Source organism: Lontra canadensis, unplaced genomic scaffold (genome assembly GCF_010015895.1).
Source record: "Lontra canadensis isolate GAN:19392208 unplaced genomic scaffold, GSC_riverotter_1.0 scaffold107, whole genome shotgun sequence".
Classification (NCBI taxonomy): domain Eukaryota; kingdom Metazoa; phylum Chordata; class Mammalia; order Carnivora; family Mustelidae; genus Lontra; species Lontra canadensis.
The window spans coordinates 4,840,155-4,864,295 of record NW_022631101.1 but is presented as its reverse complement, the minus strand read 5'-3'; the positions used below and the strand labels follow the sequence as shown (position 1 = coordinate 4,864,295).

General features: G+C 51.7%; 1 protein-coding gene across 3 annotated transcripts in view; it reads right to left on the bottom strand.

Moving 5' to 3' along the window:
* Window positions 1–24,141, bottom strand: part of MYH14 (myosin heavy chain 14) — a 79,631-nt gene that overhangs the window by 40,396 nt on the left and 15,094 nt on the right. For 2 of the 3 annotated variants that reach the window (XM_032838893.1, XM_032838894.1), the window contains 9 exons: window positions 23,757–23,855; window positions 22,641–22,781; window positions 11,985–12,080; window positions 9,703–9,821; window positions 8,311–8,463; window positions 7,989–8,162; window positions 7,490–7,663; window positions 6,014–6,128; window positions 2,647–2,834 (listed from right to left, as the gene is read on the bottom strand). In XM_032838893.1, coding sequence (XP_032694784.1) covers window positions 2,647–2,834; window positions 6,014–6,128; window positions 7,490–7,663; window positions 7,989–8,162; window positions 8,311–8,463; window positions 9,703–9,821; window positions 11,985–12,080; window positions 22,641–22,781; window positions 23,757–23,855 — 1,259 coding nt within the window. Of the gene's footprint in view, window positions 1–2,646; window positions 2,835–4,128; window positions 4,228–6,013; window positions 6,129–7,489; window positions 7,664–7,988; window positions 8,163–8,310; window positions 8,464–9,702; window positions 9,822–11,984; window positions 12,081–22,640; window positions 22,782–23,756; window positions 23,856–24,141 lie in introns of all 3 variants that reach the window. The other variant, XM_032838892.1, reaches the window with a different exon arrangement.

Sequence of the window (24,141 nt, the reverse complement as noted above, 5' to 3'; positions counted from 1 at the left end):
GGTGCCCCCTATTTATCATTTCTGACTACAGCTCTCTCCAGCTATTTCCTTGGGGCTGTTTTGATTGCGAGACAGTCAACTAAGGTGGCTTAAGCAAAAACGAGAATGTATGAACTCATGTGATTGAAATTCCATAGTGGGGTTCAGTTATAGCTGGATCCAGGTGCGCAAATGGGGTGTCAGGGATCTTTTTCCTTTCCTTGGCTCTGTGTTGACTTCATTCTGAAGGAATCTCATTTTCGCTCTCTTTCTTTCTCTTTTTCCCCTCAGGATGGCAAGGGAGCCCCCAGTAGCTCCCAACTTTGGTTCTCCCAGTTCAGCAACCCTGGAGGAAAAAGTGTGGCTCTTGCCCAGTGTCCTCATTGGTCTAGGATGGGTCGTGTGCCCACCCCAGAACCACACACTGTGATTGGCCAGGCCTGGGTCACATGACCATGTGTAGCTCCAATATCCCACTGAAAGCTGTAGGGGAGAGTTAGTTCTCTCCCGCAGTAGTGAAGCCTTACTGCTAAGGAAGGGGGACACCTATAGTAATAAAAGGAAAATCCCTTTTGCCACAACATTAACAATCTGAGGGAAGAGGCTTTTATCTGCTTTTTCATTGTTGAGTCCCCAGTGCCTCAAACAGTGCTTGGCAGATATTCAATAAATGTTTGACAGTTGCATAAATATAAGATATATATGCTTCAGTGGCCCCACAAAAAGATCCAGAATGGGGGCGCCTGGGTGGCTCAGTGGGTTAAAGCCTCTGCCTTCGGCTCAGGTCATGATCCCAGGGTCCTGGGATCGAGCCCCGCATCGGGCTCTCTGCTCAGCGGGAAGCCTGCTTCCTCCTCTCTCTGCCTGCCTCTGCCTGCTTGTGATCTCGCCTGTCAAATAAATAAATAAAATCTTAAAAAAAAAAATCCAGAATGGCGGTTCTTGTGTTTTAATCCCCCTCCCGAGATTCACGTTCTATTCTGGGCTGTGGCCCGGATGTTGGATTTTTGTTTTTTTGGTGTTTTGTTTTTTTTAAAGCTTCCCAGAGGGTGCTAGTGTACAGCCAGGGTTGAGAACAACTGATCTAGAAGGTTCTATAAGAAACTGGGGATTGTGTTGGGATAAATAAAATCTTTAAAAAAAAAAAAAAGAAATGATAAATAGGATGGTCTCACATTGATGTCTTCTTCCCTCTTCCATCCCACTCTCTTACAAAATATTGGGCAGGCTTGAGTGTGGGAGGTGCCAGGAGGGCCAAGAGATGGATTACATGAAAAGGGACTGAGAAAACACATAAATGTGTAGTATTTTGTAGGATCCAAGTTTCTCACTATCACACACACACACACAAAGAGTTACAAATTTGCATGAGGAAAAAGTTACAATAAACTCTGGGATATTGAGACAGAACTTGGCACATTGGTGTGAACTCAGAGTTTTCCATATGTAGAGATATTTATAGAAATCAATATAGATATAAATGTGTGTATACAGGGGCGCCTGGCTGGCTCAGTCGTAGAAGCACGTGACTCTTGATCTTGGGGTCGTGAGTTTGAGCCCCACGTTGGGTGTAGAGATGACTTAAGAAAAAAAGTATGTTTGTGAATGTTTATGCACTTGTGTGTATATACGAAGCTGTTTGCTGAGAAGTTCTAATACCACTGAGCACATCTAACACCCAGATCTTAGACTCCAAGCACCATTCACGGAAAAGAACCAGGGCTCCTTGGAGAAATGGGTAAATCTATGCACGGTATTTCATCAAATACAAGCCTCCATCAGTTGCAAAACATGCTGTTACTTTATATACTGTCAAGAAAGACCAACTCCTGTCAATCATCCTCTAACAGGACACCGATTGCAGGCCACCCCCCCTAACTTCAGAGATGCTAAAGTGTGAGAAATAAATGTATCCTAGATTTGATAAGATATAGTATCTGCAGACACCAGACAGACAGACAGACACACACACACACACACACACCCAGGAACTACAGTTCCTGTTTTCTGAGGACAGGGGAAGCCTTGGGCACTTATTGCTATATTTCATTTTCCACCCATGTTGACCCTTCTCTACAGGGCCCATTCTCTGATTGTCCTAACAAGAAAAACTTTTGGTGGCCTGGGAAGCCAGGCATGGTCTCCCCAACCCTGACATGACATCCCCAACCCCAACAGCCTTCATTTCATCCCCTGTACCTTTCATGCCCCAATCTCCCACCAGACCTTTGCACAAGCTGTTCTCTCCTCAGCATACCCCTGATCCTTCATGGCTCAATCACCACCTCCTCCAGGGAGGCTTCCCTGACTTCACGGACCAGATTAAACTGTAGGGGATAACTACCACCCCTACAAATTCAATTGGATATTCATTATGGTTGCTCAGTCGAATGTCTGTGCTCCCCCTCAGACTGTGAGAATAGGAGTTGTCCGTGCTTTTCTTTCAAAAGTATCCCCAACACCTGGCCCTTAGTAGGTGCTCAGTAAAATTTAAGTCCCATGAATTGAATGAGTGAGTTTTCCTAACAGAGCACTGAGCCTGGGAGGGAAAGCGACTTGGTCAAGGTCACACACCCAGTCCGAGGTGAGCCAGGCTCCAGCCAAGGTCAGTGGCCAGGCCTTTACCCGCTGCTGGAGTTGCCCCCCCTTCCCAGGCCGATCACTCACCCTCTTCTCATGGTTGGGGACGATACAGCGGACGAAGCTGGGGTTGGTGTTGCTGAGTGTGGCCATGAGGCGGCTCAGGGACTCCTTGTAGAGCTGTCCCACCGTTCGGAACATGCCCCGGCGGGGGCGGCCCCCTGGTGGGCCATCCCCAAGGCTGCTCACCTGCTCCAGCCCCACGATGCCCTCCACTATGGGAAAAGGAAACAGAGGCAGAGGAAGAAGGGGGTCAGGTGTCAGTTGTAGGTGGCCTGGTTAAACTTGGTTAAAGTTCAAGGGTCTTGTCATTGCTAGGACCTGGTACTTTACATACGAAACACTGCTAAGGTAGGTGTTGTCAGCCCCCCTGGACTGCTGTGTAAACTCAGACAGGAGGCTCAGAGAGGTGGAAGACAGTGCCTGAGGTCACACAGCTTAGAAAATGAAGCTCTAGGATCTGAATCCAGCCAGGGTGAGTCCTCAGGGACCCTGGCCTCTGATGTCTCGTCTTCTCAAGGACGAGATCTCCATCTCCACGCTCCTTATACACAGGTGCGGATGGCGACAGCACAGGCTTACCAAGCACTTCCTCTCTGCCTGGAAGAACCGTTCCCATTTCACAGGCAGAGAGAGGGCGCCGGAGATCCTGAACGCAGCTTGGTGGCATTTTTTAGGAACTTAAAACGATGTCCCACTAAAAAATGTAATAAAGCCTGGGTTTTACGTGCCGTGTGTCAAAGAAGACAGACCGCCTTCACAGAACCTGTTCCCAGTACAGCCTGATCTTTGATGGTGTCACTTCAGCTAGTGAGTAATACCTCCTCCTTCCCCTCGAATTCTGTTCTAAATCCTGCCAGGTTTCTGCAGGTGGGGCAGACCCTGACATCCTGCAGCCCTCAATAAGGAGGGTCAACCAGGTAAACCTGACTTCCAGGCAGGGCCTGGTGTGCAGCAGGGCTCACCTACGGCCTCTTCCTCCCCAGGTTCAATGCTCCCTCTCACTGCCAAACTCCCAGCTACCATCAAAAGGATAATGAAGTTCTTACAGCATGGAGAAAAACAGAGGCTCTGGGACCCGAGGTCCTGGGCTCAAATCCCAGCTCTGTCCCTTAATGGCTGTGTGACCTCAGGCAGGTGACATAACCTCTCGGGACCTCAGTGTCCTCTGTATCATGGGGTTAGTAGTACCACCACCTGCCTCTCTGGGTTGTTCAGTGGATTCTAGGGCATAGTAATCATAAACAGGCTTTGCACATAGTAAGTGCTCAGTAAACACCAGCTGGTACTATCATAATTGCTTGTCCCCTTACATGCGGTTTAGTTAGAAGGCATGTGCTGCTACGGAAAGTCTGGAAACTGCAGAGGGAAGCGCCAAGGAAGGGGGAGAAAGGCAAGTGTCCTCCACGTGGAGGAGAGGGGACAGACATTCAAAGTCAGGTACCCGGTCCGACAGGCCCACCCTCCTCGGCCGGCAAATCTCACCCGTGGACGCACAGCAACACCCACCCCCTGACGGAGAAATGGCAGAGCCGCGCCTCCCTGAAGATCCTGGGGGCGACGGTGGGAAGGAGCCAAGAAAAGAGAATTGCTGGAAACCCCCATGTTCTTGGGGGGGTGGTGAGGACAGATGAGGGGAGGGGCAGAGAGATGGGGCGGAAGATGTAAAGGGAACAGCAAGAGAAGGGAGGAGAGAGAGGGAAGGTGGCAGAAAAAAAAAGCATTATTAGTCAACAGCACAAGGCAAAGCAGGAGGGAAAACTTCAGTGCTGGCCGTGAACTTCTAAAGCCAGGGGGATTGTCCCATTCGCCTTCGTGGGGAGGGCACTGAGGGCAACAAAGGTGACTGAAAGGATGAATGTCCTTTATGAGAATTTAATGCCAAGGGGGAAAAAAAATCTCTCTGGAGGTTAAATCTGTCTGTTTCATTACGTATCCCTTTTTGCCCTGGCTGCCAGGAAGCTCGATACTCCTCCCCAGTTTGTTGAGGTTGCCTCTCTGAGGAGAGCCTATCTCATCCGCCTTCCCCCCTGGGCTACCAGGATGCTGGGCACCCGACTCTGAGCTCAGGGCAGCTGTCGTAGAGATTGATGCACAAACAGCCACTGTCCCTGTCCCTCCCTGTGACTTGCAGCTCCTTGAGTCTGGGCTGTTGTGATTTGCTTTGTTCAGGAGAGTCATGGAGGAAAATAACACTGTGCCAAGTTCGAGTCCAGGACTCAAGAGGCTTCCCAGCTTCCACTTCACTCTTGGAACCCCTGGGGGGCTTGGGCACCTATGAGATGTGAGATGTCAGGGATCACAGTAGCGGGGGAGCGTGCTGTGTCCTTGAAGGGGACACAGACTTTGAAGAAGTGTGAGTGTGTCGGTTGGAGGGATTTTCAGGCTGAGGAGAGGATTCTTGTTGCGGAATCTGCCTGTTACTGGACATCAAACCCTGCTTGTCAGTCCGTCATGTGTAAACCACGCAAGACACCATCATTAGATCCCTCAGTCTAAAACCAGCTCACCGGCATCGAGGCGCCTCACGCCCTTTGTTCCACGAGTTCGTCCGGGAAGCACACGTTTGCTTATTTTGTTCTCTTGTCTCACTGCCTCACAACTACACTTTTCATGTCAAGAAAAAGGCTAAGGCAAACTGACAGATTCTGGAAGCCTTGAATTGGGAGAAACCAAGATGCTGGTTCCGCTGGTTGTTAAAATCACCTTTCCTCTAAGGATGGGGAGTGGCGGACAAGGCTTGGAAAACTACAGGGTTCACGCCAAAGACATTTGGCTTTTCTGCCTGTGCCTCCCAGAAAGGCCATTCCAGAAAGACTGATGGCTAAACCCACATGAGCCTTGTTGCAGCAGGAAAGCTCTCCCAAATGACATCGTGATCTGTCATTCCTTTCTTCTTCCCTGGGGGCCCTGACGGGAACTTTGTGAGAGCCAAAAAAGCAAAGCCCCAAAACCGACTAATTTATAAAAACACCACGCTGCTGAGTTCTCTTGTGATTAATTCTTTTTCAGTCAAATCTCTCGATTTTTTCTTTTTTATCTCTTTCTTTATAATAGCCATATAGATATTTCTTTTTCCAGTCTGATTGCAGAGGCTAGTATTGCTAAAACCGTGTTTCCCAGCAGTGCTGACTATGGGCACCCTCATCTTGTTTCTGATTAAGGAGAAGTGTGTTTTGTCACTGAGTATGACGCTGGCTTGATAGCAACCACCAACCACTCAGTCACTGATTGGAAATACTACCGGGAGGCTGTCTGGCCTGCCTGCCTCAGTTCTGCATCCGAGCAGACAACTCCCGTTTAGAACTTAGCCTCTAGAGCAAAGGTGGGCTGTGGGCTGGGGAAAGGGATGCACAGAGCACCAGGGACAGGGCCTGGAGAAGCTGGCCCTCACCATCTTTCCAGATCTCTGCTGTTAGCTTGTCCGTGCTCAGGTGGAGCAGGGCAGCGACGTTGTCATTCAGAGGGTCCATGTTTTTCATCAGCCACTCGTTGGCCTTGTAGTCGACCTGGGTGAAGCCGGGCAGAGGAAGGTGGTGAGACTACAGCTTCACCAGCTCTCCCAACTTCCCATGGAACCTCCCAGAAGCTCTGAGACCGCCTGCTCCTGCAGGGTTCGCCATGGATCAGAGAGCGTCGGTGCCCCCTTTTGTCTATTCCCAGAACTGCACCCTCCGCAGGTAGGGCCCCTTTCCCTCTACTTTCCTTATCTGTCCTCCCTCCACCCAGCTGGAGAACCTCGTCCACCATCACTTCTTCCTTATCCATTCTATTCCAGCCACACTGGGCCCCTCACTGTTCCTCAAACATGCAGGCTGATTTCCACCTCAGGTTTACCCCTGCCATTCCCAACGCCTGTGATTCCCTCACCATGGATTTTCACAAGGCTGGCTCCTTCCCAGTATTCAAGGCTTTGCTCTGAGGCTTCCAGAGTCAGTCTTGACAGGCACAGTCCCCCACACACGTGCCCCCCACCAGACAGTGGCTCCCTGAGGCCAGGGCTCAGGTCTGACCCACAGGGCAGGGCTGGGCCCATGGGAGGTCTTAGACGATGTGTGGGAAGAGGGAGTGAGGGACAGACACGGAGCACAGAGGTCTCCTGCCTCCCAGCCTCTGTACGCTGTTCCTTATCCCTGGATGGCCTTTCCCATCCTTCACCCAGCCTTTGCTGGCTGTTATTCATCATTTGAGCCATGGATTGGCAAATGATGGCCCACAGGCCAAATCCGGCCTTGACACCTTTTTATAAAGTTTTATTGGAATATGGCCCTCATTTATATATTCATTTATGTATTCCCCGGGGTGTCTTTCGTGCTACAGTAGCAGAAGCGAGTAGCTGCGGCAAAGACTGTCTGGCCCACAAAACTGGAACTATGTACAGAAGATGTTTGCTGACCCTTGATTTAAATTCCAGATCGAGCCTTACTCTCCTCTGAGACCTCTCCTGGCATCCCCCCTCCCAGCTTTGACGCTGCCCCCACTGAAGCACCTAGCAGCATTTTATTCTCATGGTCTTTGTCCCTCTCCCAGATCAGGAACCTTGTGAGGGCAGAAACCATGCCCAGCGTGGGGCCCCAGCTTTGCTCAGCACACAAAAGGCACGTCTTTGCCGAATGAGGGAATAAAACGCACACAATTCTCCTTGCAGAGAACTCCTATCCACCTCTCCAAGCCTCCTGGAAATATCACTTCCTGAGCAAGCTTTTGCTGACTTCATCAGACAGTGTGCCCAGTTGTCCTTGGGCTTCCCCGGCCCCGGCCAATGTCTTGATCCAGGGGACATGGTGGGGCGCCCTGCATTCTCCCTGCATCTGCAGCCGAGTGATCCCCACCCCTGCCCACAGGCCCCAGGGCCGGCCCAGCCCCCTACCTTGCCCGCATAGTGCAGGACGCTGAAGTCAGCCTGGTCCCGCAGGTTCCTTGGCCGCTGGAACTTGGGGTGGCCTCCTTGCTCCTGGGCCACCTTCTCTACAAAGGACTTGTCAGTGGCCTTCGGGAACCAGCACTCCTCATCCAGCAGAGCCAGGAGTCCAGGGGGGTTAGCCTAAGCACCAACAAGAAGGGAAGAGGGCGTCAGATCCCCACATAGTGGACACTTAGGTTACCGCGAACTTGTAACTCTTGGAAGAGGCACATGGACATACGACCGAACATGAGAACGATAGTCACAGTTCCGGCTGCTGACGAGCGCTTTGGCCCAAGCCGGTCCCGTGGCCGGCATATCCAGGGCCCAAGCGTCTAGTGGCCACGCGTCTACAAAGCAGACGCCGTCACGCACCAGTTTTGAGCCCGGAAGCCCCAGCGGGGCTGGGGGCGGGCCAAGGACTGGGATCTCGTGGCTGGGGAGGCGGGAGGACCCTCAGGCTCACCGGCCGCTCGATGAGGTCGATGCAGGGCTGCAGGTCGAGGCCGAAGTCGAGGAAGGTCCAGGGGATGCCCTCGCGCTGGTACTCCTCCTGCTCCAGCACGAACATGGTGTGGTTGAACAGCTGCTGTAGCTTCTCGTTGGTGTAGTTGATGCACAGCTGCTCGAAGGAGTTCAGCTGCGGGGGTGAGGGGACAGGTGAGAGAAGGGACAGAGACCGGGGTGGGGGGAGCGGGGGGGACTGGGTGGACAGACACCCAGAGGGAGGGGACAGAGAGCCAGGCTGACGGAGCCCTCCCAGCCCCAGCCTGGCACCAAGTGCAGACCTGGAAGATCTCAAAGCCGGCGATGTCCAGGATGCCCAGGAAGGAAGCGCCCTGGCGGGGACTGCGGTCCAAAGCACGATTGAGGCGCAGGACCAGCCAGCGGAAGAGGCGCTCGTAGGTGGCCTTGGCCAGGGCCTCCAGTGCAAAGTCAGCCTGTGGTGACGGTGGGGAGGTGCAGGTGGCACATGGTGAGGGTGTGGCCCTGTCCCCACAGCCCCAGCCTGACCCCCAGCAAAGAGACACTAGTGTGGACTGGGGTCCCCTCACAGCTCATCGAGAATTACGACATTAGTGATGACGCCAACCAGTTCAGAGCCCTACTATGTGCCGGGCAGTGTGTGAAGCGCGTGGGGCACATTAGTTCATTCATCCTCCCTGCCCCCAACCCTTGAACCAATTTCGACAGCATAACAGTTAAGAGGCTGGACTCTGGAGCCTGACAACACGGGTTTGAGGCCTGGCTCTGCGCCTTAGAAGCTCTGTGGCCTCAGGCATGTGACTAAACCTCTCTGTGCCTCAGTTTCTTCATCTGTAAAATGGATCCCAACAATAGTACCTCTGAGAATACCTTCTGCTGAACGCGGAACCCGGTCTCTCATGTGACCCCCAATCTCTGGCCCCCATGTCCCCCACTGTGTCTTCTTCACCCTAATACTTTGTTCAAGGGGCCAGTCTGGGTCCAGGCAGAGGCCTCTGCCTGAAAGCTGGATTCTGAAAACCTCTAGCATGGGTTCACTTCTCCCCAGTCCCACCATTATCGTCGCTTTTCTGGACTATGACAGCAGCCTCCTTTTGTCTCCCTGTTCCCACCTGTACCCCCGGGATCCAATTCTCCATGCAGTAGACAAGGGGATCTTTATAAAAGACAAACTGAAGCAGGTTGCTCCCTGGCTTAAACTCCCACCGGCCTCCTACTGCACTCTGAATACAAACTCACCTCCTTTCTGTGGCTCCTAAGACCCTGCATGATCTGTCCCCTTCCGACCTCTCTGCCCCAGTCTCTAGCCTCACTGATCTCCTTGATGTTCTCAATTCGCCAAGCCTGTTCCAGCCCCAGGGCCATTCCTTCTGCCTTGAACCATCTAGGTCCAAACCCAAATATCACCTTGTCAGAGAGGACTTTCCTGACCACAGATACCCCCTTCTTCGTAGAAGGCCTCACTGCTTATGTATCTCCTTTTAGGATCTGTTCCCTACTTTGGCTTGAGCTCCACGAAGGCATGGTCTTTGTTTCCATCACTAATTTTATCCTAGCACCAGAACCAGAGCTGATCATGGGGCAATCAGCCAAAGTTTGTTGAGTGAGAGAAAAACCAGCATACGCTGCTTGAAGGCCCAGGACCCTGGTGCTGGCTCTCCCTGCAACCCACCTGCCCCCCCAGGCCTACCCACCTGCTCCTTGGTCTGTGCCTTCTGCACGTAGTCTCGGCCAACTTTGATGCGGGGGGTGAGCAGGGCGCGGGAGAAGTCCGTCACCCCCAGTCCCAGGAGGCGGCAGAGCTTCTGTGCAGCTGAGGGTGACAGGCACAAAGGTCTGATCGGCCCCGGGACGTGGCAGTGGCCACTGAGTGCAGCAGAGGGGGTCGTCCCCACTGCTGGTGGGCCAGAGAAGGGGCCCAGCCTCTCCCACTAGAAGCAGTACAATCCTAAAAGTGTGTACGTCCTCTGGGCCAACAATTCTCTCTCTGGGACCCCGAGATGGGATCAATAATCCCGGAGGCAAGCAAAGACTAGACCAAGAGGATGTTCATCGCAGCCTGGGTGATGATGGAGGAAAACAGGACACAGCCAAATGCCCAGCAACCAGGGACTGGTTAGGGAGTCAGGGATCCTCCATTTGAACACGTGTTCTGCGGTCACTGAAAATTATCAGCGCTCGTTACATGGTACACTTAAGATGTGTGCATTTCACGATCCGTATGTTCCACACCAAGGAACAACTGTAAGCAAATACTGGATACTGGTAAGTGATACGCACATGCGAGCTGATGCGTGCACATGTGAACTACTCATGTACACGCTGAAAGGTACAGAAATCTGCAACTTTGAAATGCACCAGACCACAGGATGGATGACCGATGTGTGGAAAGATATCCAATAAACCAAGTGTAGTAAATTGTTAATGGCAGAATGTAGGTGGTGGATATCTGGGGGTTTGCTATTAAAATTCTTTCCACTTCTCTATATGCTTGGAGATTTGCTAATATAATTTTGGGGGGAAAGCTATTGGAGTAAAAACCCATGGAAGTGGCCAATAAATAAATATTTAAAAGCAACTTGTTCTTCCCTATTTTTGTAGGGGGAAAAAACGCATAAAAAATGGTATTTGACAAATGTTTTCCAGCTTCTGTCACTTCCATAACGGGAAAACGGTTACTACAAATGCTCAGCTCCAGCAAAAAAGAGAAAGGAAAAGAACACATCTAGAAGGAAAAACACCAAATTAAATAAACAGTGATTATTTCTAAGAGGCGAGCTGATGAGAATTTGCATTTTTTGTTGTTGTTGTTGTTCTTTTGCTGCAATTACAGTTCCTAATTCTTCTATGGTGACTCTGCATGATACAGAAGGTATTTAAGAACTCTAACAAGGGCCTGAAGAACAGCAGGGAATGTGTACAAGGGTGCTCCGCCGCGAGTCGCAGGAATGTTCTGTAGGCTTCTAAAGCCTCTGCTGTGTCCTCTGGCCGGTGGACGCCTTCTCCAATGAATGTTTGCAAATGCAGAGAATGAAACACCCAGCAGTTCCCAGGAGATTAATTATGTTAACATATGGTTCTACCCATAGACCCCAGAGGAAGAAACTCCAGTAGCATTCTAGTTAATAATCCAGAAACATTACCCTCAGTGCATTAAGGGAAAAAAACAAATTTCAAAATGGTCTACAAGCTCTGACCCCAAATTTGCAGATTGGACGAACGAATGAGCGAGCATGTACGGCACACTTGCTGGGCGTGTGAACAGAGACCCCGAGTGCCACAGAGGGTGCCACTAATCATGGGGGAGGGTCCCCTTTCTCATATCTTCTGTGGTAGTACAGCTTTGGAAAATGAGCCCCTAGGATTTTATGGATGCAAAGCTCTTGCTGTCTTGAGGGGAAAAGGGGCAAAGCATGATTCCATTTCTCTGACAATTATTTCTACACAGATATGGACAGAGAACAAAGCCCAGAGAGAAATACCCCAAAATGTTGCACTACTTACCTCTCAGGGGTATGACTGTGGGTCATTTCCCTGCTTTTATACTTTTCTGTTTTGCCAGATTCCCCCCCACTGCCCCATCCAGCTTGTATTATTTTACGACCATAAAGAAGCAGAGCTATTTCCATTGGATAAAAAAGGAGTATCAACTATAGTTCTGCTTTTGAAAAGCAAAAAAAGTATATATATGGCAAGGACAGAGGCCAGGAAGTTATAAGCCCAATGCCAATGGCGGTTTTCCCAGAGGGGCCAGGATGACAGGGGATTTTTGGTACACTGGTGTTGTTCAAACCTCCGGCAGGGAGGACACCATTCAGAATCAGGACAAGAGTAAGAGATGACATTTTGGTAAAGGATTAGCACAGCCTGGAGGTGTGCCCGGCTGGGGAGCGGGGAGTGGGGGGGGACGCTCTGTCTGGTGGGAGGAAGGGGAAACCCTGGGTTGGGGGGGTGGGCTGCGGGCCGGGTAGGATACCTGTGTTGTCAGGCATGGAGGCTTGGTCGTTGTTCCGTTCTCTCTTCAGGACGATGTTGCCAAACTGGAGAACGGCTGAGACAACCCGCAGCATGGCTATGGGGCAGAGAGAGAGAGAGAACAATCTCGTGGGGGCTGCAGACCCTGATGTGTGGTCGTAACTAGCCCCTTAGAAATCTAGCTTAAAAACCCTACATCAGGGGCACCTGGATGGTTAGAAGTTGGACTCTTGATTTCAGCACAGGTCATGATCTCGGGGTCCATGGGATCGAGCCCCACCCTCAGCACAGAGTTCACTTGAGAACCTCCCTCTCTCTCTCCCTCTGCCCCCTCCCACCCGCTTGTGCGCACACGCGTGCTCTTCTCTCAAATAAATGAAATGTTTTTTTCATAGTCCCAACTTTTTAAATAAAATCTTAAAACAACAACAACAAACAACAACAACAACTCTATGTCAAATTACACCACCGCCCCTCAGCTTAAAATCCATCTGTGACACTGGGCAGGTCTTAAAACATAAGAACAGATACATGAATTCTGTATTTTGTATTCAAGGCTTGTTTTAGCACCATTTGGTGTCTGCTCGTGTCCATTTCATAAAGCAACACATAGAAGATTTAAAAGGATGTGTGGAAGTGAACGAAGAAAGTCTTGGGCAATGTGGAAAGATTCTCCTTTTTTAAGATTTTATTTTTAAGTTATCTCTCTACCCAACGTGGGGCTCAAACTCACAACCCCAAGATCAAGAGTTGCGCGCTCTAGCGACCGAGCCAGCCAGGTGTCCTAAACAGGAAAAGATTTCTAAAATAGCAAGTGGAAAATGTGAGGTGCAGAATGGTACAGACAGCACACCACTGTCTACGTTTTAAAAAGGCAAAAATACACAGTTGAGTCTCCTTATTTGCCAAGTTACATTCTTTGTAGTGACCGTGAACACGAATTTGCTTATGGGAAATACAGGGCTTTGTTCCTGTGAGCCTCTGGTCACATTTTCCTCAGCTGATCACTACATCACCTTGTTTTATGCATGCTTCCGTTCAAAGACACCTTATCTACTATACAACATTGCTTCCGAAACTTTGAGCTCACGGCCAACAGCTGTGTAACTCAAGCCTGAAGGATTTACACGTTTTCTCTGTGAGACACACTACAGCCTTCCTGCACTTGGGAATGCTAGCCAGCATTAAGCACTAAGAGTGGGGGGCATTTTAGACGGTGAAGCCATCAATAAGAAAAGCACAAAAGACATGAAAAACGTGGCACTCAGTAGCAGGCGAAAAGGAGACAAGGACACCGGGTTACGGTATGAGCCGAGACAGGAAGGCAGAACACCAATTTGCTGAAACTCAGTTGCGTATGCGCCGGACCGCTCCAGCTTTCCACCCCTGTGTGAGTGACACGATGATCGCAAAAGCATCACGGGTGCTGCTTTGGGGGGTTACGTATAAATTTAGCGAGCAGGCGAAGTCGCAAATACAGAAACTGCAGAAGAGGGCGGACTGGGCTTGTTCGTGAATGGATAGTGCTGCCCCCTAGAGTACATCCCAGGAGCTCCCGGGGTGGGTTGGCGTGACAAGGGAGGCCAGGGGGGCAGTTTCTGGGGTGTTTCTGGATATCACAGGGCCGCCGCAGGTTGGGACCCAGAGGAAGAGGCCCCCCCACCACAAAGAATTGGCCACACCCTGTGTGACCCTCAAATATCCCACTGGACATCCGTGTCCGTGAAATAATGGCCTGTAATTACCCGAATTGAATCTCAACTGTTTTATGTATAAACTCAAGTGTTTTGTGTTTGGTTTTAATGCACAGTGGATTCTGGGGGACATCTGTCTGGCTCAGTCAGTGAAGCCTCCAACTCTTGCTTTTGGCTCAGATCATGAGCTCAGGGTCATGAGACTGAGCACCACGTTGGGCTCCGCACTCAGCGGAGTCTGCCTGTGATTCTCCGCCCCCCCCACCCATATCTCTCTCTCTCTCCCTCAAGTAAGTAAATAAATAAAATCTCTTTAAAAAAATTACACAGCGGCTTTTCCAGGAAGGTAGCCACTGTGAAATCTGAGGAAAGACTGTGCTTGGTTCAGAGTTTTACCAAGACTTGGACATCGCCTCAGAACTCCCTCACCTCCAACAGGGAAGCAGCTCGTGGCAGGTGAGTGGCCTGTGTAACACGCCTGCCTCAGGCTGGGTCTCTACCTGTGGGTCTCTACCTGTGGCTCTCTCAGATCGACGCCAGCGCCCAGCCACCCCACTAAGGACGCACTCCAGAACAGGTTCAAATGGACACTGGCTTATTCTCACTCACTCCATGCCAGGTCCTGTTCCAAACACTTAACAAATACACTCGTTTAAACTTCCTAACAACCAAGGGAGGCAGATCCTACGGTAACATTTTACAGGTCTGGAACGGAGTAAAACCCCTTCACAGATGGGGAAATCGAGGCACATTCTGGGAGCCATCTTGCCCGAGATCATCCAGCTTGTCAGCAGCAGAGCAGAGGGGCAAATCCAGGGTCTGAATCCTTTATTTTTTAAAGATTTTATTTATTTATATGACAGACAGAGACCACAAGTAGGCAGAGAGGCAGGCAGAGAAAGAAAGGGGGAAGTAGGCTCCCCACCAAGCAGAGAGCCCGATGCGGGGCTCAATCCCAGGACCTTGAGATCATGACCTGAGCCGAAGGCAGAGGCTTGACCCACTGAGCCACCCAGGCGCCCCTTGGGGTCTGAATCCTTAACAGTGGTGCTTCTCTTTCCTCCCTCTTCCAGCATGAAATTCGAATAATGAGTACAGAAAAGCACGCAAATCACACCGGTCTGGCTCTGGTTTTTACAAAGTGAATGCACCTGTGGAGCCAGCCCCTCAGAAGCCCCCTTCCCTGGGACACCTGAATGGCTCAGTCAGTTAAGCGTCTGTCTTTGGCTCAGGTCATGATCTCAGGGTCCTGGGATCTAGACCCCCCAGCGGCCTCCTTGCTCAGTGGTGAGACTGCTTCTCCCTCTGCTTCTGCCTGCCACTTCCCCTGCTTGTGCTCTCTCTCGCTCTCTCTCTCTGGCAAATAAATAAATAAAACCTAAATAATACTAATAATAAAAGTAGCCTCTTCCTGGCCACTCGCTGAACATGGACAAATTTCACAACCACTGGGTGGAGTAGAAGAAGACAGACATGAAAGCACACAAGCTGAATTTGTAACAAAATTCAGGAACAAGTGACACAATTCAAAGCTGTTAGACGCCAGAATAATGATCACACTGCCAGTGAGGGGGGCAGTTCTTGCGATGGGAAGGGGCAGGAGGGGGCTCCTAGATGCTGGTTATATAGGGCGTTCACTTGCAGAAAGCCCCTGAGCTGGACGCTTAGGCTCTGGGCGCATTTTTAGGTGTCTTCGCTCCTACACTGTCTACTTAGAGAAAGGGGGTGGAGGAGGGGGAGGGAGGAGCACCCTCCTGGGAGTTTCCTGCCAAAAATGCGTAACCCGAATCCTAACCGCAAGAAAACACACCCAAGTTGAGACAAAACAACTGGTCTGTAATCTTCAAAAAGTCAAGGTCACCAACGATAAGAAAGAATAGTTCCAGGCAGACGGAGAGCACAGTGTGCTAGGTACGTGTACTCCCAGCCAGGGGAAATGCGTGTGCACGTGTACGCATGCGTGTGTATGTGTGCGTGAGCCCGTGTATGTGTCACAAAACCTTTTTTGCTCTAAAGTACATTGTTAGGAAAACTGGCAAAAATCCTGTAAAAAACACTTCTGCGTGTTATAAGGGACATTACTGGGACAATATGGTCTATGAATGGGGATGCTAACAGTACCAGCGCTTTCAGCTCCCAAGACGGTACCATCCAGTGGCTGCATGAGAAAATGTTCTTTAAAAATATGCAGACAGGGGGCGCTAGAGTGGCTCAGTCTGTTGAGCTTCGGACTCCATCTCCGCAAAGGTCTCTATCTCAGCGTTGTGGGTTCGAGCCCCGAGTCCGCGCTGGGGGTGGAGCCTACTTACAATGTATGGACAGACTCTGCAGGGTGGTAGGCTGGACAATCCCTCCCCGCCCCCCGAGAGGTCCACATTCCGAATTCCCCACCAGGAAATGTTACCTGGCAGAGCAAAATGGACTTCACGGATGTGACTGGGAATGCTGAGATGGGAGATGAACGCTGGATTACGCAGGTGGGCTCTAGCTACAGGGTCCTCATAAAAGGGAAGCCGAGGGAGAATGCCATGTGAGCAGAGGTTAGAGGGATGTGCTTTGAAGTCAGAAAAGGCAAGAAAACGGATTCTCCCTTTGAGCCTCCAGAGGAAACCAACCCTGCCTGTGAAGACTGGTTTTGGACTCCCGGCCTCCAGCATTATAAAAGAATCAGCAGGTGTTGATTTAAACCACTGCGTTTGTGCTTGTTTGTGACTGGTCACGGGAAGCTAACACAAAGAGTAAAGGGGATTCTCATTATGCAGAAGTTTCCTGCACGGAAGTTCCCCAGTACACCTGTGCCTTTGTCCCTGCCTCCGCTCCTTCCTCCTGCCTTGTGGGACCATCACCCGCCCTTGGCCTAAAGTCTACTGGGGTGTGGCTGCATGCTTGTCCACACCCCTGTTCTCAAACTGCTCAGAATAAGTAATTAGAAAGACAGATGAGAAGCAAATGCGGCAAGATGTTAGCACCCAGGGAATCTTAGAGAAGAGCGCAGCAATGTTTTGTACCCTTTTTGCAACTTTTCTGTAAATCTGAAAGTATTCCCAATAAAAAGTTTTTTGAACAAACCCTGAAAACAAAAGGAAGATCACTGGCCTTATGGCTTCAAGACGCCTTGCTCTGAGGGACATGTGGGAAACTGTGGACAGAGGTAGCCCAGGTGTGGGAGCTGATTATATAGTACTTATTATATTCTTTTGGAGTTTCATACCTGTTGAAATGTCAGATCTTGTCCAGAAAAAAAAAAATGGCTGTTAAGAAAGGACTTGGTGTCTAGAATTAGTGCAATTGTACATTCGCAACAAATGGCCGCACTGTGCACTTGACAATGGTGAATTTTACAGTATGTGGATTCTCTCTCAAAGGACAAAAAAAAAAAGGCAGACGGTGGCTACACTTGGGATAAGCACTGATGAACAGAATTGTTGAATCCACATGTTGTATACCTAAAATTAACATGACTTTCAATAATAATAAAAAGAAGTTAAAAAAAATGCAAGCCCGAAAAAACAGGTTTTGGTATAATTTGCAGGGCATGGCAGGGTATGCAACAAGTATTAATTTTTCTCCATTCCCACTGAAATCTTAACTCCCTGTGGAAAGTATCTGTTCCTTACTCATGTGCTGCCCATGTGCTCTACATATAGTAGGAGCTCTATAAATGTTTACATGAATGAACTTGAGCTTGCCTGTTCACAGGGAAGAGTTCCTTCCCTGGTTCCTAGTACTTCTGGGAATCAATGTGAGCCCTTACCAGGGTCTTGGGAACCCTGACCCTCCCAGCCCCTCCGGCCCCAGGGTATCCTCGCTTACTCCAACCAGCCACCCCAGCTGCCCCCCATCAGCTTCTCCAACACTGTTCTTGCCACCAGGCCTTTCCCTTGGCAGTTCCCTCCACCTAGATGTTGCCAGCACCATCTAGGGCTAGTTAGCTCCTGCCAGACCCATCAGTGCTCAGGCAAGGGCCTCCTCATCCAGGGGGCCCGCCCCAGGCCATGCTGGAATGCTGTGACACACGGTCCCTGCTCCATGCACCTTCCATCGCTCACCCACCCACTGGTTCAGCTTTAATCCATGTGTGTGATTCGATGCTTCTGGGTCTGAGCATTCTACACTACAGGTCAAGGGTTGGTTCTGTGTTGGTCACTGTGAATTCTGCCCAGTGCCTGTGGAGGTCTGGCCCACAAACCCCACCACCGGTTGAATGACTTGATATATTCATGAATAAAGGGCAAAGAGTTAATTAATAGGGGGACACATACATTACTGGATGTGGGAGTTTGCTGTGTGCCTTTGGACAAGCTGGGTGGCCTCCTGGGCCTCAGTTTCCCTGGCTGGGCAGTGAGAGGGGCTGGGCTCAGAGATCTCTGGTCCTGCCCATCTGGGGTCAGGAGGAAAGAGTAGATGGGGGCAGCCCAGAGCCCTGGCAGTTCTGGGGGTTCCTCAGAGGACATCAGGGCACCTCCAAGAAGATAAATAAAGACATCTCCTTATGGGCCCACAGCGGCATCATCACCTAAAGAACTGAAAGATCATTCATCCCTTAACCTCCACTAAGACACAGTTCAGACTCAAGTCCCCCCAGTGGCCTTTGAAACAGCCTCTGACAGTTGGCTTAAGACTTTGCATCGGCGTCAAGCACCCGGGCGAACCTGACACCTAAGAAGTTGGCAGTTAGCTCCTGAGGTGACTTCACACCAGCTGACTTCAAGCAAGCCCAGGCCTGCAGAGGCAGGGGCGTGGGGCTGATGAGGCCGAGTGTGCTCCCCAGGGTGAGCACCCGCCTCCCCAGGTACCAGGCTCCCTGCTCAGCCTCTCGGAGTGGCATTCACAGCATCGGCACCGGTGAAGGGGGGAGGTGGGGAGGAGGGTGGAGGTCCTGTTTGGACGGGTCCCCAGTGCTCTCCACGCTAGCCTTCCCACTGGCGACCACCTTTCCAGAGATGGTCCAGAAAGCTTCCCAGAGGCACCCATCTGCCTCTCTAAAGATGGATCATGGGCTGGCTTTGGAGTCAGACCTGGGTTCCGTTGGCTCCTTGTCAACTGGGGTGAGTCGTGGGGCAGACATCCCACCTCCCTGGACCTCTGTCTCCTTTTGTGCCAAAAGGAGTCTATGAAAAGGTGACCACAGGACACGTGGGTGGCTCAAACATCCGACTCTTGGTTTTGCTCAGGTCATGACTTCAGGGTCGTGAGATCAAGCCCCGCGTCGGGCTCTCCACTCAGCGTGGAGTCCGCTTGTCCTCCTTCTGTTCCTTCCCCCGCTTGCTCTCTAGCTCTCTCTCTCTCTCTCTCTCCCCCAAATAAATGATAAACAAAACCTTAAAAAAAAAAAAAAGGTGACTGGCTGGCTCCACTCCTTGTAAGTAAAACACCGAATAAAACCGTGAGACCCCATCCACCTACCACACCAGCAAAAGCCAGAAAGCTGACGGCAGTGGTTGGGGGCTTGTGTGGAGGGAAAAGCGCTCCAGGGACAGGGCGGATGGCAATGGAGACTAGCGCCACCTTCTGGACGGTGATGAAGTGGCTTCTCTACAATTTAAAAAACGCTTGGGAGCCCTGAGGGTGGGAGATGGGGGTTTCGAAGTAAAACCCAAGAAGCCACAGGTTGGAGCTGATTATAGGACCTGGTGCCCATAATAAAAAGCTAAAAATCAAAACTATTTAGCAATAACCAGGAACGAAACACCGAATCTGATTAACCCCCCACCCCCTGCCGTCGGGATGAACCTGAAACCATCTCAGGGAGTAAAAGCAGCCAGCCACAAGGGCCGTTATACTGTATGATCCCATTTACATGAAAGGGCCAGGATGGGCAAAGGAAGGGACAGGAAGCCGAGGAGCAGTTGCCAGAGACTGGCGGTGGAAACCGGCAGCTGACGGATGCCAAAAGGGTGCAAGATATCCTCTTGGGCCACTGAAAAGGTTCTAGACTCACCTTGGCAGGGGATGGGGGGAAATGGGTGCCTGACTCCGTGAACAGACAGAAAGCCCCTGCCTTGTACGCTGTCACCAGGTGACAGCGTTCAAATTCAAGCTCAATACCTCTATCACACTTCCGTTAAAGCCGGATTAAAATCAAAAGGGACACCCCCTCCTTGGACCCAGCATTTCGCTTCTAAGAATGGATCTCATGGACACATGAGAACAGAGAGCTCCTTCAAAGGATATTCCTGGCACCTCTTTTGGGAGGGGAGTTCATTTTAATAGCAATGGGTGCAAACACCCTAAAGGTCTCTCTGCAAGGGACAGAGGCTGGTTAAAAGAATCACAGGCCATTTAAACAATGAAATTTTATGCAGCCCCCCCAACACACACACTCTCTGAAACCCACATACAAAACCAGAATTATCACTAAAGTATGCTGTCTGCTAACAAAAGCAGGGCACAAAGTATGCTAGCCCAAGGGTGATGAGCTGAGTTCTTAACCCCAACATTACCCGGCCCCTCCCTGATGTGCTGCATGGTTTTCAACTGTTCATTGCTCTATCTGGGATGGTCTTAGGAGGAAGGTCAGGGAGATGAGGTTCACTTAAAGCAACAACCACGGGGGACTTTTTTTTAAGCAGGCTCCATGCCCAGTGTGGAGCCCACCTTGGGGCTTGAACTCACAACCCTAGGATCACGACCTGCGCCGAAATCAAGAGTCGGACACTTTACAGACTGAGCCACCCAGGCGCCCCTGTGCGGGGAACTTTTAAATTCAGCAGAGAAATATCCTACCATTTTTATTACTGGTATGGCTGAACATCTACCCTGGGACTACAAAATGCCTCATTCTATAGGAAAATAATATGGAGACACTTGGGTGGTTCAGTCAGTTAAACCTCTGCCTTCAGCTCAGGTCATGATCCCAGGGTCCTGGGATAGAGCCCCAGGTCGGGTTCCATGCTCAGTGGGGAGTCTGCTTCTCCCTCTCCCTCTGCCATTCCGCCTGCTTGTGTTCTCTCTTTCTGACAAAGAAGGAAGGAAGGAAGGAAGGAAGGAAGGAGAGAAGAAAGGAAGGAAGGAAAGAGAAAGAAAGGAAGGAAGGAAAGGAAAGGAAGGAGGGAGGGAGGGAGGGAGAAAAAATAATGTGTGTCCTTTCTTAGATGTAGAAAATATTTCTGGAAGGATGTATGGGAAGCCAGGGGAAAGCAGGGCTCGGGGCCCTGCAGGAGACCCAGTTGCCACACTATGGCCTTTGGCACATCCAGATTATGTCACCACACACATATGTCACTTCCAAAGTTTTGTTTCAGAACTGCAAAAATCGGCTATGCAGTGGGGCGGCCACGGGGAGGGTCACTTGAGGTGATCTGTGTTAGGAGGCCAGGCCCCCACAGTGGCCGCCATCCGGATTTGTTCGCCAGCTGCCCTGGGAGGAGAGCAGAGACTCCCAGGCGGAGGAAGTTTTGCAACTGCGGTTGGGCAATCTAGCAGGGGAGGCCTGGGACCCTGTGTCAATACACCCGAGAAGGCTGGCCTGTTTGCAGCCCGGGGAGATAGCCAAGCTGGCGCTTGCTTGACTTCCAGCCCTCCCAGTTGGCCCTGGAGCCAACAATAGCTCCCAGAGCTTCCCGCAGTGCCAGAGACGGGAGGAGAAAGAAACCCGCCATGCCAGCTCAGCCCGAGACATCGGGGTCTTTCTCCATGGGACTCCAAGTTCATCCAAACAGTGAAAGAGTCAGGTGGTTGCAAAAAGATGGGGTCCACCTACACGTACTTGGCATGGGTCAAATCGTACCCTCTTCCCCCCAGAACAGGTGTGATGACATCCTAACCCTCGAGCCTTCTCAGAATGTGGCCTCCTTTGGGTCTTGGGTCATTGCAGATGGAATTCTTTAAGTCAAGACAAGATCACAGTGGAGTAGGGGGGTGCCTGCAGGGGACAGACAGATTCTCCCAGGACCGAGCAACCCTGCCAACACCCAGAGCTCGGCATTCTGGCCTCCAGAACTGGGAGACGATCCATCTCTGCTGCTGAAGCCACCCGGCCTGGGGTGCTCTGTCACAGCGGCAGAGCAAACAAATACAGGACTTCCACTGACCTGCTGTCAAAACACGTGATCTGGTGAAAACCGGTGGGGGGGCAAAGCATCGCCACGTGGGTAATGGGCCACAGTCAGGGTCTTCCCTACACCTTTGCTTCAGCCTCCTCTGGCCCTCCAACGCATCCTCCATACAGCTCAGAGGGGCCTCTGCCCTGTTGCCAGCTCTCCCATGGCCCCCAGGACAAAGTCCCAACCCCTCAGGATAGAAATGGATTCATCAAACCATGCCATGACTTTCCTGCCCCAGGGCCTTTGCATAGGCAATCCTCCTCATCTAGAAGGCTCTTCTAGCTCTTAGTATGGGAAACCTCACGAAAGCAGACTCAGGAAGCTAGAAGGAGAGGCTGGAAGGGGGGAGTCACACTACTCAATGTCAAGTACAGACACCAACAGAGGAATCCTCAACAGGAAAGAATCCTCACTGACAGGCCCCAACAGGGAAAGATGTACATCGCATCTCCTACAAGAAATTGGCTGCCCCAGCTGCTCAGCCAGAGAAACCATCAACACCCTCGACTCTTGGATTTCTCCAAAGGACTTTCGTTCAAAACAACCTCTTCCAACCTCCTCTTCTTCTCCATAAGATAATATTCCTGTCCCTTGCCGGATTCCTATCCTACCTTGCTTGTCCCAAATTACAATTCTCCATTATTCCCAAATCAATCCATTTTGCTGGTAAAATAACCCACCGTTTTACTTTGGGGGTAATACCCTGCTAGCACCAATGCTCACCCTCTCAGCTCCTCAGGCCTTGGCTCAGAGGTCACTGTCTCTGTGTCCCCTTCTTGATCCCCTCCTTAAAGCTGTACCTCCTCCCTCCTCCCATCCCTGTATCTTTTTCCCAACTGAGGAATGCATGTCCAGGTTCCCCGCCTGCCCCCGCGCTGCCCCAGCCCCACCATTCGTGGGGGCTCTGGGCTCACTCACAGGTGATTTCATCCGGGGTGAATCCCAGGACCTTCAGGGACTCCAGTGTCTCGTGGAAGAGCTCCCGCTCCTGGCCAGGAGAGGATGACGGCCCGTTGGTCAGGAAGCGGTAGTTGGAGCAAGGCTCCAGGAGGAGGTCAGCTGCAGGGGTAATGAGTGGAGGCCAAGGTCAAGGGTGAGCTGAGGAGTCAGACTCACAACCTGATGGCCACCCGCGGGACAAGCGTTCACTTTCTCCACTGGGGACCTCGGTCTCTTCCTCTGTTAAATGAGTGAAGATCCTCTCCTCAAGGTTTGATGGGAAGGGCCGGGCGTGGTGAGGGTGCTTAGCCCTCATCAGGCCCTTTAGTCCTTCCACAGAGATTGTCAAGTCCTGGAACTGCCCAGAGCAAGCAGGAGCAGGAGCAAAGGGGCCGCGGATGCCTGAGCTCACAGAAGTCATGGGACAGCAGAGCTGGTGGCAGAAGGCCTGGGAGAAGCGGGGACAGCCAAGGCTATGGGGGAAGGGGCCTGGCGACAGCAGGGGTCCGCCCGGAAAGGAGAGCCCCAGACTTTCTTCAGCCAGAAGGCAGGAAGAGCAATGTGGAGACAGGAGGAAGCTCAGGCAGGAGGCAGAGGAAAGGGCACGGTGAGGCAGCAGGTGCAGCAAAGCCACACAAACCAGGACCGCCTGGACCGCCAGAACCACGAGGCAGCAGGCGCTGCGGCAGGAGCTGGCGTCACGGCGTCACAGGTTCGGAGTAAGCCCTGCAGTTTCAGAAGAGAAGGGGTGTGTGCAGCAGCCAGGGAGCCACGTGGCCGGGGTGGGCAAGACCCCGGGGGAAGCTGGGAACAGAGAGCCACAGGATCGGTCAGCAGCATAGGGGCGGGGGCGGCCGGCACTGAGGGGCAGGTCCTGAGGACATCAAGGTCATAGTGTGACAGAAACCTGGGGCAGTGGGCTCCGGAGGGAGGCACCAGAACCCACCGCCCAGCAGAAGCCTGACCTAAAGCAGGTGTTCGCAAATCCTACTAACTGCCTCCCAGTTCCTCCTCCTAAGGCCCAGGGATGCCAGAGGCCCACGTGCCCCCCCACCGCTGCCCACTCCCACCCTCCTTGAGAGCCCCAGTACTGACCTTTGAGCTGCTCCCCCGCGCCTCCCAGCAGCTGGTAGAAGATGTGGAAGCTGCACTCATCCTTGGCCTGGCGGATGGCCCTCGACTTCTCCAGCAGGTCTGGGTGGCCAGGAGTCAAGGTTTCGTAGGTGAGGAGCAGTGAGGGGAGCCCACCCAGCCCCCTCGGCCTGTGCTGCCCCCACCACCCTGTGAAGCCGTGGAGTTGTTCACAGCCCAGGCCTCGGGCATGTCACTTGAGCACACGTGCCTCAGTTTCCTTTTATGAACCCCGTGAATGAGCTGCCGTGCAGGTAAATGCGTCACTATGTGTCAAACACCCAGAGCCGTGCCTGCCTGGTAGCCAACCCCCACAAGAAAATCTCTGGCCATTGTTACCCTGCCGGCC